The sequence below is a fragment of the Athene cunicularia genome, unplaced genomic scaffold, assembly GCF_003259725.1.
Source record: "Athene cunicularia isolate RWA unplaced genomic scaffold, athCun1 SCF_1, whole genome shotgun sequence".
Classification (NCBI taxonomy): Eukaryota; Metazoa; Chordata; class Aves; order Strigiformes; family Strigidae; genus Athene; species Athene cunicularia.
The window spans coordinates 616,298-632,094 of NW_020799155.1; the positions used below are offsets into that span (position 1 = coordinate 616,298).

A 15,797-nucleotide genomic window follows, 5' to 3' on the forward strand; every position below is an offset into this window, starting at 1 on the left:
GCCGTCTTGGCGAGCCCCGGGCGGGTCTTCGGGCCCCGGCGGAGGTGGCGGTCTATGCCCGCGCTGAGGGGACCTAGACGGCCCCGGTCCTGCTGCCCCTCGGCCGCGTCCTCACCCGCTGCAGTGGCTCCGAGGATCAGGTGGGGACGGTGTTTCCTACCGACCCGGGGGGGGGCTGAGGCGGCGCGGGGAGCCGGGGATGAAGGACGAGGTGGGGGGCGGCTTCTCCCGCGTGTCGCCTCCCGGTGTCTCAGCAGCCGCGGGGTCTGTGGCCGCGCCCGGGCAGAGGCTCTGTTGGCGGGTGCGTTGCGCTCGCTCGGCCTTTGGAGCGTCCACCGGCTCGGGGTGGGGGGCTCGGGGCTGTTTAACCGGGCACGCCCGCCGGGTGCCTCCATCAGGGCCTGTTGGTGTGTTTGCACCGGCCCCTCCGGCTGACCGAGGGGAGCGCGGGCTGGGGAGCGAGCACAGCCGGTGTGCCTCGCGAGGAGGTGTTGCTGCTGTACTTCCGATAGTTGAGGGGTTTGTAGGCCTGGGGGACCTGGCTATAACGTGCTATTGAAAAACGAATTAATTCTACTTAAAAATCGTAATTAAAAGTCCTACAGAGGAGTCGTTGGGGAAGGGCTACCGAGGAGCCTGAGCGAGAGCAGCTCGATTTGTCAAACTGGCTTCGTTCTCTCGTTGCTGTGTTTTTTTTTAAAAACTGCTTTCACCTTATGTAAGTACTTGTAAAGTACTTCAAAGAACAGCTTATATCCTTACTAGGTAACTTTAGAAGCCTGGACTTGTACAAAAATATATTTTTAAAAAATGTATTTACTTAAATTGATTTGGGATGCGTGTATAAAAATTGCTTATGTTATTCTCTTGTCCAGTTGCTCTAATTACCTTATTTGTAGTAAAATGTATTTATGTTTGTGACAATGAAAGACAAGTAACTTTCACTAATAGGCTTAAAGCAATATACTGAAGGCAGAGTAAAAGTAATAGGTGTTTAAAATGGTATTGAGAGAATAATCTAAAAGATCAAATGTACAGGTGAGCTAGTTGTTGAAATAGGTTGCTACTGAACACTTACTAACTTTGTTAAATAATAATTAAACGTTAGGAATTTGAATGTTCAATGTTAGTGTTGAATCCTCTGAATAAAAAATAGGAAGCATAGTCAGAGACTAGTTTCTGGATATATCTTGAGATCTTTAAAGGCCTTAAACCAACAAGGGTCTATCCAAAGAAAAAGGAGAGTAAGGAAAAGAGCTTGTGAGGTAAAATGAGCAGCGCAGGTATGAAGGTCAGGGAACCTGAGGTACGAAATCCCCTTCTGTTAAGAAGAACCAGAAAAAGTGTCTTATAAATCATGGGTGTTGCAAAAATGCTGGAGTAGTCTGTGCTGCCTTTGTTCAGTTTTGCTGGAAAAGCTAAAACTGAATAAAATGATGGGAATGCAATCAAAATTATAATTTTTAAAAAAGAGCAAAGCCAGCTGAGCTTTGATCCCCTGAAAGCTTCTGAGGAGGAGGTTTGGCAGGATAATGTGTCAGTAAATAGAAGACAATTACAAACAATATGTAAATAGAAAATGGACTAGTTAGGTTTGTTCCTAACAAAAGTCTGGATCAAACTTTTTTTTACAGTAGCCAATGCAGTTAATGAGGAAAGAATATAAGGGGTTTGTCTTGAGTTTTACAGGTTTTCTGCCGTTGTCTGATGTTAAAAACAAGCTACTGAAATGTGGTCTAAAAATATTTTTTGTGAGAACTTGAACAGCTGGTTGAAAAATTGCTTTTGAAGCCAACTTGTAAATAATTCACTTTTAAACAGGGGTGTCACAAAGTGTCCTCGGAGGGAGTTCTGTTTTGAATGTATTTTCATGGTTTCCTGTAATGGTGAATGCAAAATAGATATGTTGCCAAGTTGGAAGGATTGCAGGTACTGGACAAGTCAGGGTCAGAGTTCAAAATGATCTTAAGATTAATAGCAGATTGGAAATGAGTGTAATTAAGCTCAGTTAACAGGATCTGAAGGAGGAAGAGAACACAGGGAAGAGAAACCAAAGACATAATTAGTGGAAAGGGTGTCACTGAACAGCAAACAGTATCCCAGAAGAGCATGTGAGCACTGTAGTGCATAGTAAGTTAAATATTAATTGGTAATATGATGTCCTAGACAAATGTTATTTTGGCATGCTAACAGGTGTGATTAAATACAAAAGACAAGGAAAGTGATTGCTCTGTTGAATAAAGGCCTTAGCTAAAATGGTATGGCTGTTTTTTTTGGGAGTATGTAGGTCTCTAGACTCTGCAAGAATATTGAAGTTATAAAACTCAGTTTGTGGGGAAACTTGAAAGGCATAGGCACACTAGAAAAGAAAAAAAACTAAGCAAACTTGATGAGTGACCTCACATTTATAAAAGGGTCATTGGGTCAAGGCTGGTGATTAACTAGTCTTTGAGTTCTCTGTAGAGCAAGAGAGGAAATCATGCTTATTTTTAAAAGGGAAGACCCTGGTTGGATCTTAAAGCAAAAAGTTTGACTTTTAGGTTGACAGAACACTGAAGCTGGCTGTCCACAAAGACTGTGAAATCTCTTTTGTGAGAGAAGTAAACAGCTGGACAGGCTGGTCTCTCAAAGGTCCCTACAGGTTGAAACAGTTCTGTGTGTACTAACGTGGTGGAATTAGAAATACTAATGGGAGAAAATGGCGTTGGAATCTGCAAAAGTTTCCTTGAGCCTGGATTTTTATCGGGCTCTAGTAGAAAGGACCAGGATGTGTCCTTTTCTACCTTCTCTTCAGTGTGTTGCAGAAGAGCATGTGTGTGCTTAGTGAAGGGTTTGCATTCAGGTGTGCACCTTGTAAAAGTATCTTCCACTCATATACTGAGAATGACCTGTCTGTTCTGGTTGTGAAAACTGTTAGACTCTTAAACCACTGAGATCCGTTTCACCCAATTTATAAACTGTACATTTGTTAAAACATCTTTAATGACTGCTACTTTACAGGGATTTTCTTTGGAAAAGAGCAAACTTCTTTAAGATAGATTCTGAGGGATAAAGAGTTCAAGGAGGGGGAAAAAAAAAAAGCTTAGCTGCTGCCTGGTCTTGATGAAAGGATGTGCGTGCCATATAGTGACAAAATGAAAGTGTGATGTTGATTGTGTCATTAAGACGTTTCTATATTAATATTGTCAATAAGGGAACCAACAGCCTATTAGTAATGTTTTAGGAAAATAGGATTGAAAAATCAGACGTGTTTCCAGCCAGCGCTTCTGTAGATGCGGTGTGTCTTTTCATTTTTCAGTATGTGTCAAGGAGAGGGGCTTCTAGACACATTACTTGCTTTTACACAGCCTGCAAAAAATGCAGAAAACCAGTTCTTTTTCCATTATCTTATTAGTGTAAGAAAATGTTGGTTTTTTTATTTGGTGACTTAAATTACTTCTAAGTATTTGTCTCTTCTCCAAAATGAGGTACTTGTACTAGCTAGCAAAATGCCTACTACTTGCTAGCAAAATGTACAAAAGTGTTACTTGGGTGAGCTGGCCTGTTGCTGTATTATTTTGTCTTAGTACTTCTATCAGCTTTCTAGGCTTTTAAAATTCTTAGAGTATTGGGAAGCTTTGGCTATCCAGAATGTATTGTTACTAAGCCGGTTAAAGAGAAGTTCTGTCATGAAAATCTGACTTGATTACTTCAACTCCTCAGTTCAAACACTAAAGATTTTCAGTCTTTCACATCGCTAGTGCACAATTTGTGGCTAACTTATTTGTCAGCAGTGGTTTGGAGTTGAAATCTGGATCTTGAGTTGCTTTGCCTGTTAGATAGAAGGAAATGAGCTCAGTTTAAGACAGTAGGAAACTTGGGTGGTGTTTCTTGCTGTATGTTTCAGACGCCCAGAATGTACGCTCAAACTTTTGTGAACTGGTGCAATACAGATCTTGGCAGTGATAAGTGATTTAAAATTTCACTGTGTGTGCTGAAGCCTATAAGAAACCTCAAGATCATTGTTTTAAGGGATTCGACATACTTTAAAATTCTAGTAACTTTTCTAAAAAGCCTGTGTAATCAGATTTCTGACAGAATCTGACTACATTGTATTTTCTTACCTTATTTTGGTGGGATTTGAGGGAATGTTTGCATATTCCTTGTGTCTTAAGGTTGGGTTTTCCATTAGTCTGAGAACAGCTGTTTCTAGGAATGAAGATGTGACTATCACATTTGGAGTTTGTTGTTAATTTTCTCTTGAAGTCAAAATAAAAAAGGAATGTGAAGACTTGCTGGTGATGATATTCAAGAGGTATTTCGTATTGAGTGCATAATTTAGCGTTACTTTGTGAAGTTGAAATGTCTGAGGTTGAAAGGACAGCATTATTGGTTTCTATATAAATCTGAGAATTTAAATGAATGCAACTCATCATCTCTTAGGAGATTGATTGTCGCAAAAGCAACAGAATAATGCAGAGTTAGGACTAGTAAGTGATTTGAGCTTTAAAATTAATAAGTCCAGAAAAATAGACTCCCCAGTGCTTAATAAACATAATTTGACTTCTGGTGTAGTTGGGGATTGGACTGGATGATTTTTGAAGGTCCCTTCCACCAGTCCAAATGATTCTGTGAACAATGTTTGTTTTTCAGGTAGCTGTGAACTAAGTGCTTTGTAATTTTTTTTGAGACTATTTGAAATTTTTAAAAGGTAAGAATACTTGTGATATTGTGCTTTATTGAAGTTGCTATCAATAAGTTTAAAGTTGTGTCAAGTAACAACTAGAGCAAGTAATTTATTTTCTATTCTGGTCTATTCTGCAGATATACAGTTTAATGCTGTAGCCAATTCAAGAGACAACAGCTGCATTTGAAAGACCCGATAAATATTTTAAAACGGATAATGCTGTATTTAAATGCAGTGACTAGGGAAGATTTATGTGCTGGTGTCTTGTTATAGGAATGGCTAAATGGATTGCCTGTTTAATTTTTTTTTAGTAGTTTCATATTTTTTTTGAACAAAACTTTTCTGCATGGACAAGAACTTTAAAATACCTTGTTGCATGAGTTGTTTGGTGTTTTTTTTTTTTTTTAAATGGATGGCATTAGGATTAGTATGTCTATGAATTATATGAATGTATGTGAAATCTGTAGGATTAGCTGTGTGGTGTTCAACCCACTTTTCCGAGAGGATGATGTTTGAGCAAGGCTTTCTGTTTGTGGCCTTTTGTGACACTTGCATTTATCAGTACTTAGATTTTATTACATGTGTAACTATTTCTTCAGAAATTTTTTATGGTAGTCAGGACTACAGTCTTGTATGTGAGAAACTAGGTAAAAAACCCCTGGAAGTCTGCCTGAAGTATGCAAAATGGAGGGGGAAAAAAAAAGAGCCAAGGGTTAGTAGAAAGTGTTTTCAGACAGTGATGTACACTACAGAATTCAGATTTCCTGTGTCCAGCAGTCTTTAGCCACAGAGATATTCTTACACAGACAATCTTGGCTCCCATCTGTATCATTTCTGTAGTGGTTAAGGTCTGAATCCTGTGGATATCAGCCTAGTTCAGTACCTCTGGGTGAGGTACTTTTGAAGATTTTTTCTGAGATAAGCAGAGCATAGTATGATGTTGTGCATGTTAGCAAAGGATTAGAAGTCAGCTCTCATTCACTGACTCTTGAGTGCTTTGTGTTTCATTTTAAGATTTAATGTAGTTCCTTGAATGTATGTTTCTTTGGAATATTATTTTCTTATGGAAAAAAGGTCTTTTAAGCTACTATCTAGGAAGTATTAAGGTGCTACATGATTAAGTTGTAATATATATGGCAGTAGTCTAGGTGTTGAGACTGAATGGGATTACTCGAGCAGTACAAGTCACAGGTTAACAATTCCAGATGAATTCGTGAAGTTAAGCAAATGGACTGTGGATACATGTGGCAATAACCAATTCCTACCAAATTAAAGACTGTATGATTTGTTTAAACTCTCATTTCCTATTTTTAAGGAGAAGTACTCAGGAGAACAGGCTTGCTCTAGCTTCTGGATTTGCAGATTAAAAAAACTCTTTAAGTGTATGGGGTGGTGGTGAAATTGTTGATTTAAAGGCTAGCAATACAGGGTCTGTTTTAGTTTCTTAAAAACTAACAAAACCTTAAAAACCCAAATCCTGAAACCCGGACTAATTCCATACCTGTGAATTAGAATAAAAGCAAAAATGTCTTATGAATGTTCCAAGTCTGTATTGAATTTTTAGGGACCCAAAATTTACGTGTGTGTAGAACCTCTTATTTAAAGATATATTTTATTTTTTACTTTATTATGTATATATAAATAAAAGGTTCTACAGGCATGCAAAAATGTATGCATGTATGTATAAACTACATATTCTATTAAGTCTGAAGTGTGAAGCCAAAGAATTGAAGTGTCTATATGAACAAACACAAACCTTTAATTTTCCAATCAAGCTAAAATATATCAACTAACTTACATGTTTTCTTTTACTAGAAATGACTACCCCAAACAAGACACCACCTGGCGCTGATCCAAAGCAGTTAGAGAGGACTGGTACTGTTAGAGAAATAGGCTCCCAAGCAGTTTGGTCTCTCTCATCCTGTAAGCCAGGTAAAATCACAACAAATGATGTAAAAAGCTGAATGTTAATTTTTCTTCTTAGAATATATAGTGGCTTATGTTTTTATAAGACAACGTACATACAGAGTGTAGCAGTAAAACTGCTGTAGTGTAAGCTGTATGGGTAGCCACTACATATAATTTTGGCCTAGTCTATATTTGATGCAGTATGAAAGTTATAACTGTATCAGAAATCCTATCATGAGGAAATATGCTAACAGAACAGATCTCTTAGTGGTTTTATACGAAATTGTTATTTTTACTTGCACAGTGAACAAACTAAACCATGTGAGCAAAACCATACCCAACACTGTGTAATTGTTTATTCTTTGGCATTTTGCCTGAATATCTTAGATTTTTAACCTAAAAAAAACCATGTAGCTGGGTGACCTAAATGTTCTGTCCAACCTTTGTGTGGACTTTGCTCCCTAAAGTCCTGCAAATAAAGTGAAACTGTCATAAATTGTCCCAAGGTGCAGTTAATGATAGCTTTTACTTGCTCAAAGTATCTGAAAATCTGTATTTTTTTGAAGTAGTTGAGTTGCTATTTCAGAAGTATTTGTTGGGAATTGATTCTGGTATCTGGCTTCAGCCTAGAGTCAGCGATCACTATGTCATGATATTGTGCTCAGGCTGAATGTCTTTGGTCTGATATTCCGTTATCATACTTGGCGAAAAATATCCTATGGTTTATTCACTTGGGAGTGAAGATAATTTTTTACTGCAGATTAAACTTCAGCTGCTGAATTAAAGCTGCAGCTAGTGTGGGCAATCAATAAAAGGATGTGATTAGTAAAAGGACAGGTAATGAGGCAACAGGAAAAATAAAGATTTGGAGTTGTTTCTTTAAATGTAACAGCACTGACTTTCAGGAATGCTGTTTTTCGGCATCTATTTATTGCTTGTTCTAGCTACTAACTTGAAAAAATAAAAATATTTCAGGAGACTGCTTGAAAAGAATATTTGACTAAAATTTTATAAATCAGTGGTCTCTGCTAAGGATTTTCAGCAGTTAGATTATGGAATAGGGCGGAAAAGACGAACCATTAAGTATTCTTCTTGCAATTAGTGTGAATTAACAGTTTGAAACTTCAGGACATGTTGAATGGTTTCAAAACCCACCGACTTCAGTAGATCAGAATGTAAAGAGACTCTAGTACTGAGCTTTGACATATTCCCCTGTTTCAGTTTTGTGTCAGAGAAGCATAGGCACAACTTGGATATCCAGAAATATTTTGTTATAGATTATAATTTAGCATACATACTTTGGTTTGTAACAACTGAAGAAAAGTTATGTCTGTGATGTCTGCATCACAGAAACAAGACATTCAAGGCTATCACATTTTCTTTTTCTTAGGATTTGGAGTGGATCAGTTGCGAGATGATAATCTAGAAACTTACTGGCAGTCAGATGGATCACAGCCTCATTTGGTGAACATCCAATTTCGGTATTAAAGATTATTCTACATAGGTTAGGGTGTTTTGTATAACTATTGATTACTGTTCACCAAGGTGGGAATTTTGGAAGTGCAAGGACAACTCCTGGGTTAATCCCCTTACCCAACTGGTAAGAAGCCAGTTAGGTAGCATTTCAAAATAATGAGATATTTTTTAAAAATTATGGTTATTAAATGCCTAAATAAGCAAGAAAAAGGAGGAATGTTTAATAATATGTAATTTGTAACAGTTTTATATTTACCTAGGGTGACATTTTTGTCCTGACTTTGAGTGTAATTTGAAGGGGGGATGTCTATTTTTAAAGTAGTCCTGTGTGACTTAAGAGAAACCTTTTCCCATTTTATTCTGTGTAGAATGCTTTCAGTCCTTTTTCTTTAACCAAATGCTTAAGATGAGGTTAGATGTTTGCCACATTTTTTATTTGATTTCTGGAGAACTCCTTGGTACAGTAATAGAGCCCATATTTGATAAGCTAAACATATGCTTCATCACGTACAAATGCTTATTTGGCATCTTGACCTTTTGTTGTATTTTTTGGTATACTGACCCTTCTGAAGGAGACAAAGGAGAACAGTGATAATCAAGTCTGTGTGCATAATTTAAAGCAACTATACAGTTGGAAAAAAGTTTTTTCCACATTAAAACCAGGGTTTTTATAAATCAGTTGACACACTTCTATTAAGTTTTAGAATGTTTAAATTTGTAGTTATTTCAAACTAGCAACACACTCATCCTGAATATTTCTTGTTATGATGCTTACATAGCTTTTGTTGCTTCTTGCAGAAGAAAAACAACAGTGAAGACGTTATGTATTTATGCAGACTACAAATCTGACGAAAGTTACACTCCGAGCAAAATCTCTGTCAGAGTAGGAAATAATTTTCATAATCTCCAGGAAATCCGGGTAGGTCAATGATGCTCTGCTTTCTGTCTTAAAATAGTCCTTTTTAGCACAGTTTAGCACACTCTTTAGCACAGCTGATGAAGTGAAATTGGTTTTGGAGGTAAAATATGGCACTGTGCTTGGAGGGAGAAATGGCCAGATTTATTTTGGTGTTTGCTTTTAGTTTTTATCTTGTAAATTTACTAGGCTGGTTTCTGTTTTTTATCAGGCTCCATTACCTACATGGTTATAAGAGACTTGATATCTAGATCCTGTAATGGAATAGAGTGGGGTTTTCCAGAACAAGGGTGTTGAGAATGCTTAGTTTGGTCTCTCCCTTAAAATATCTTCAAACACTATGAATTGCATACATCAAAAGGGAGAGTTAGCTTTTAAATACTTGCATTTTTAGACTTTAAAAAAAAGAAGGCATGAATTCAAGTTTTCATGAATGGGTTGTTGAGCTATTCAGTCTCACTAGGAATCAGAATTTAAAACTGCAGGGTTTAGTTCTGTCTGTGTGTGGTGCATAAATATCTTTGGAGTCTGGATTTCATTTTTGGGAAGCTGCATGTACTCTTACGAACTAGTAGCATCTGATTCAAAGCTCACTTTGAGACCCTGGCAGAAATAAATTGGGACACAAGGCCTGATCATCAGTTGTGCAGAGGTTTCTTTGTGTTCTACTGGTTGGAAAATCTTCATATAACCGGGAATCTGGTACATATTTGCTAATAGCTGGTTCTAGCCACTGCTGATGGTGAGGCCTAGAATTGCAACACTTAACTTTTCCAGCAGTGTATATAAAGCAAGCAAGATACCAATTTAAATTGGAAGTCTAATGTAAAATACAATCAGGTGTGTTCATAAAGGATGTTTTACTTTTAGGTATAGTTTCTAATCTTTTGCAATGCTTTTTTTACACTGAGCAGTCACCAAGATGTAGAAATTTTGGGAGGGATGTAGTATTTTTGTTTTTAACAATATGATGCAATATCCAGTTTCCATTTCTGTAGATACGCTGTTAGATGCTTAAGACTTTGAATGGGACATAGATTTGTAGTGTTTTGTTAATATTTCTATTTACAAAAGTGTGATAGTTAAACCCAGTATTTTTTTATGGTAGCCAGAAGTTTCTTTGATGGAACAACTGAGATCAGATTTGCGTTGCTTTAACTGCTTAGTTTTGCTAGCCTTTTGGTAAATAGTAAAAGCAGACTTAAAATAATCCATGATCTTTGTAGAAGTCCACCTTGTAAACTAAGCGCGTTACTCATGAGCTAGGTATCTTTGCTAATTTTGAGTTACAGAAACCTGATGTTTCAGATTCCTCTGGAGCTCAGCAGCTCCTGGCTGATATATTGGGAAGGTTTAACTTATCTTCCTTATATGGCAGGTATTACAATAACCCAAGGCTCAGAATGATGAGAAAAGGCAGGTGCTAAATAGTGGTTTGAATTTTTACTTTTGGGGTTTTTGTTTTCACTGTTTTTTCAGTGTTTGAAGTCCCAACAAGAGCAACTTACAAGTAGAAGGTTGTAGATGCGGTGGGAATAGAAAATGTAGTAAACATGTATGCCTCTATGTTGGTGCTATGTGGCTATATCCTTTCCAAGATTTGGGGTGTTTCTCAAGTTTAGACTTTTATCCTGAATCTTAAATGAAAGGATCTTGACTTTTTTTAAGTTAATGGTTTGTTGTTTTTTTTGTTGGTTTTTTTTTTTTTAAATAAATGAATCGTCACATTGCTTTGACTTTCATCGACTGCAAATTGTCTTTTGATCTTCTTAACTGCATCGTGACAATTTCGGAGCTGCACGTTGTGTAACATACCAGAAGCTGCATCTTTTCCTTGTGTGAGGCTACGGGTCTGTTTTCCGAGTGTCCACTAGATGTCATTGTTGTTCTTAATTAGCAGTTTGATTTTGTGCTTCTCATCTACTCTTCCAATAACTAAATGATTATTCTTTTATAATAATGTTTAGTACAGCATTATATGTATAACTGCAATAACTTAAGTTTCTTATACAATTGTAAACTTCCACTTTTGAGGGTATATGTGTCATTAAAGATCTATAGAAACAATAAAATGTATAATAAGTGTATTAGTCTTCTGCAGTTTCTCAAGCAGTATTTCTTTAGCTTTTTTTACTAAACACAGGATTCTATACATAGTGTATTTAGTTAAACCCACTTGTAAATGAAAAAAGTTAACTCATATCTTTTATAGTATATTAATATGACTAATATGTTTTGTGAGAGCAGTAATTCTATGCATACCACATATTCTTGCTTTTTTACTTCAAAGCTAGGATGAAAATATGGTTGAGTTGCTTACTAATGTGGTATAATACTTTGATGGTATAATATACTAGTGACTAACTTTGTCGCCACTGTAATGTTAAATATTGCTATCAATTTTCATATTTCATAAACTACTTGATACTCAGAATGTGTTCTTTAAATTTTCCTTCAGTCCTGAAACTTTCTCTTTTCTTCAGCTTCCCTGACACATAAGCAGGTTATTAAAGCAGTGTGAACTGCTTTGAGCAATTTAGAGAAATCTGCTTAATTATACAATGATTCCATTGGCTTCGGGACTGATTAACTGGGTGGAAAATCCAGCTGAATCATTTTATATTTTTCCATGGAACCCTGCCCGGCTCATAGTGTCTAATGAAAGTTCTGTGATGCCTCCATGCATTTTCTTCCTAATGGTCTAATTTTCATAACAGTGCAATGTGCTGTTAGACTCGGCTTTATCACTTATATAAGATTAGCTGAAGTTTGGGATCTAGTATGTAGGCATGTCCTTTTTGGAACTTAAGATGAAATTATTTTCTGAGTAAAAGTGTGTTATTCCTCTGAGAAACAAATAATTTGTACCCCATGCTATGGATGAGAACAGCTGTCATGATCTGACAGCTTTATTCCCTGGCTCAGCTGGAGGAACTACAGTGAAGATGTATGAGTAAGCTTTCTCCTCTGACTTAAGTGCCTGTTTATCACAACTGTCAAGCTTGGAGAGCAAATATTTTCTCATTCCCATTCTCAGAGGTCTCCCACCTAATGGTGCAAATAGGTTGGATGGACATGATAGTCTATAGAGGCCTTTTAGGAACGCATCTAGACTCTTCAGTATGTGATTGAAGTTGTTAGACTTTCTCATGATATGAAAGTAACTCACCACAAAAGATGCGAGTGAAATGTTGGCTGTGAGAGATCTCTGGTCTCTTCAGATAATGCTCACCTGCTTGTTGCCTTTTGTACCTCTCCAAGACATTTGGATCATCAGCAGTTCATCTTGCCGTGGAAAGATTAAGTGTTGTGATTTGAAGTGCAAGCAGTATTTCAGTTTATATTTACCTAGTAGTTTCAGTGGCTTCTGCTGTCAGTCTGTAATGTAGGGGGAGGGACTTTACACAGCAAAGCAAGACACCTGTAAACTCTTGTATTTGCCAGTTCTACACCTTAGGATATAAAAGACACTGGGAAGGTGTGGGTCAGACTTTCTGAAAATAGCTACTTCTACCATTAGTTCACGTCTGAGAAGCCATTGGTCTTCAATCCCAAAATTCAAGTTGCTTTAAGAGGCATAACACCTCTGGAAAGTGACGAAGTCTTATATTCTGCTGTAGAGGACTCGTATATGCCACATTTGGATGTTGTCTTGGCTGTAGCTAGGTAAGATGCAACTGGACAGGTATAATTTCTTTCCTATTCCCGTAGGAGTTAGTTCTTCCAGCATACTTTTTGGACTTCCTCATGATTTTTGATTTGGCGTGTTGCATATTTTTAATTTATTAGTTCAGAGACACTGGCAAGCTTTGTGATAGGATCAAACTGTTGCTAGTGCACACTGTAGCTGTGGATACTTTGCTTTTCAAACTGTTTAAGGGTGGGAGTAACCCACGTGGCAGGTAAGATGTATTAATGTTCAGGTCTAACAAGGAAATGATCAGAAATACCCCGCTGAAGACAGGGAGAGGAAACCTCTGGCTGTGAATGTGCTTTCTTTATGTAGTGGGGCAAATTTGCAAACAGGTGTAATGTAGGCAAGTAAGGTGTTTGCATTTAGTTTCTCTCAGAAGCCATTTGGTCTGAAGTGATGCTGCAGGAGCACGGTAACTCCCCTGGTTAACAACCTGTATAGGCATGCAGTGCTCTATCGCTGGGCAACGATGGATAGCCTGTACATAGCAAAACCACACTTTCTCACTGGAGGTCCTATGTAGCAGGTTTTGCATCAAAGAATGATGCTAAGTATTAAACATGGCTTTGGAAGAGGTCTGCTTTAACTCAGTTGCTGTACGCTTTCCTCCTGAAACAAAAGCCTACTTCGGCTTTTCAACAAGACATGGTTCTGAAGATGACTTTGAAGACTCAGGTGAAAGCCTTGTTATCTTAACGCATCTTCACTGGTGACAGTGCGAGTTCTTTCGTTCAGCTTTTTCTTGTCTTTTGCTGAATTGCTGTCTGTTTTGTTTTCAATTAGTTGTCGAGCCCTTTTGGTCTTGGTGTTTGGTAGCCAGGTGCTCCAGAGCTGTGGCAAGCAACAGCAGTGGCCCCGGTGGCGGCGTGACCGAGCACCACGGACAGGGCCACTCCTTCACTGCTCCAAGAGATTCCACACTGGAGCAGGGATCAAGCAGCCAGAGGAATGCCCAAACTGGGCAGCTTTCTGACAGGTAGTTAAAGAAATCAGACCCTACCGTAATTGTGTCACTCCTACAGTATCCATCCAGTGACTGTAGTGAAGAGGCTGGGCTTTTCTAGTAATTTTCTGAAATCCAACAGCGAGTGATCTCGGCCTGTTTTCTCTGTGTGGAGCAGACTTGGATATTGTGGAACAGGGAGACACTAACTTGTCATAGGACTGTTGTGAGCTAATGTATCAAGAAAATGTACTACTTCTGAGTCTGGCCAAATATCTCTAAGGTGCTTTTTAAACTGCTTTCCTCTGAAGATGGAGTACTGAGTTGTTACATCTTTATTTAGATTCCTGACTAAGATTCAAGTACTTTGGTTAGAAACCATTCCTATGTGCTGCTTCTTCAGTACAAGAAAAGATGCATTTCTGTCCCCTAATTATTCCTTGGGTTCAGAATGTCAATTAAAAATACTCAGTCTGCTTTCTGCAGACTACACTTGATGCCAAGAAAAGACAAAGTAAGATTTAGTTTTATAGAATTTCAAACTGTAGTCTTGTCTGTTTCTGGGATGCTCTGCAGGTGAGGCCATCCCATCAGCTTGTTCATTTTAATTGTTATCTTGCTGTTACACTAGTTGGGTCTGGATTTAGTTCATCAGCATGCAGACAGTACCTGTTCTTTACATCTAACATTTTCTATTACTGGCAATCTGTAAAGCAGATTCCACTGCTATTGGTTAGTTATTAGCCCTTGTGATTGATGTCAAGGGTAGGAGTCAAGTTTAGGAAGCAGGGTTATTTCCATTTGACGCAGCTGGTACTCCATATTTCCGCCTTCCAACAGAGAGGCTATTTTGTGAGTCACCAACTGTGATGTTCACATGACCTCTCTTTACAAAAGAAAGGCTAATTTAATGACATAACGTCGCTGTTCCCGGCCAGTGTCAGCATCGCTGTAGATGATATGACCTGCTCATCATTCCTGTGCTTATGGAAATGAACTAATACATGCTTCAAACTGGAAATTGTGAACAGGATTGCAGTTTTCCTGCTTTTTATACCCTGGAATCGTAATACATTGGAACAGAGCTTTCTATGCAATTATGAGAACTGCAGTTATGGAAACAGCTTTTGGTGTATATAAAATATGTGGGTACAGGTAGCAGGAGCCACATTAGATCTAGAAGAATTCTGAAGAATGAGAGATTATTTTGGTCCACGCGTAAAATTGTTAAACATTTTTATCTTGTTCTGAAATGGCATTTTCAGAGAAATAAACGTCTCTCCTGTTGGATCTTAGAGGAAAAAGAGGGGAATGTTTTTTTTATGCTGTGGCATGTGTTGTATGTAAAAAGATACTTTATTGTTTTGTATCCCAGCAATCAAAAACAAATCTATGAAGGAACCTTTTCTTGCCACAGAGGGACTCAATTAGGCAAGGGTACGTTAGAGAGGCCCTAGTATTTTTAATACTGTCAGTCTGACTTTACTTTGTGAAGCAGAGGAAAAGCAATGTGAAAGAAAGTGGCAGTAGCTCCATGGAAGGCAGGAACTTGATGAAATACAGAGCTTTCCTCAAGGGAACTCAAGTATATAGAGGTGAGGAACTGATCGAAGCACAAAATATTACATATATTTAAAAGCCTTGCCTGGAATTACAACCTTTTTTCATGATTATTCAATCTAAGTTCCACCATGGAAAAGGAATTAGAAAATGTGTATTTTTCATGTAAAAGTGAACGAGTTTCTCTCTCCACTGCCAATGAGAAAAGATAACTTAGAATCAATTTGACACTAAACATTATGTTATGCTGTGTAATACCTATTTTGCAGCGAGTGTTTGATTACATGGTTTCATCTCGTTGCTGTGCATGAAGTTCCAGTAGGAGGATGTGAAGAGATTTCCTGAAAAGCTTGTTCGTTTTATATATATATATATATATATATTCTGTAAAAATCTTTCTGGTATGGGTGGCGTAAAACTTCAGATGGAAAAAAAAGTGTGTTATCAGTGCAGGAAAACTATCCCCCAACATGAAGGGGGAATTTTTAGGCTTTAATGCAAGCTTCCAATAGTGTATTCTAATTACAGTACTATAAACAAATTCCAGTCATTTCTCTGGTGGACAGGAGCAGGTTGCAGATAGCGTGTAAGAGCCTGGAATACTTGAACTTTTTGTATTAGTATTTTTGTAAAA

The 15,797-nt window shown here is 37.8% G+C and overlaps 1 protein-coding gene across 1 annotated transcript in view; it reads left to right on the top strand.

Annotated features, from left to right (window-relative positions):
• The first annotated feature begins 6 nt into the window (after positions 1-6).
• The window catches only part of ANAPC10 (anaphase promoting complex subunit 10), a 37,867-nt gene continuing 22,076 nt past the window's right edge, over positions 7-15,797 (top strand). The window contains exons 1-4 of the mRNA XM_026867004.1: positions 7-140; positions 6,482-6,598; positions 7,965-8,055; positions 8,849-8,969. Of these exons, the coding sequence (XP_026722805.1) occupies positions 6,484-6,598; positions 7,965-8,055; positions 8,849-8,969 (327 nt within the window). The 5' untranslated portion in view covers positions 7-140; positions 6,482-6,483. The remainder of the gene's footprint in view (positions 141-6,481; positions 6,599-7,964; positions 8,056-8,848; positions 8,970-15,797) is intronic.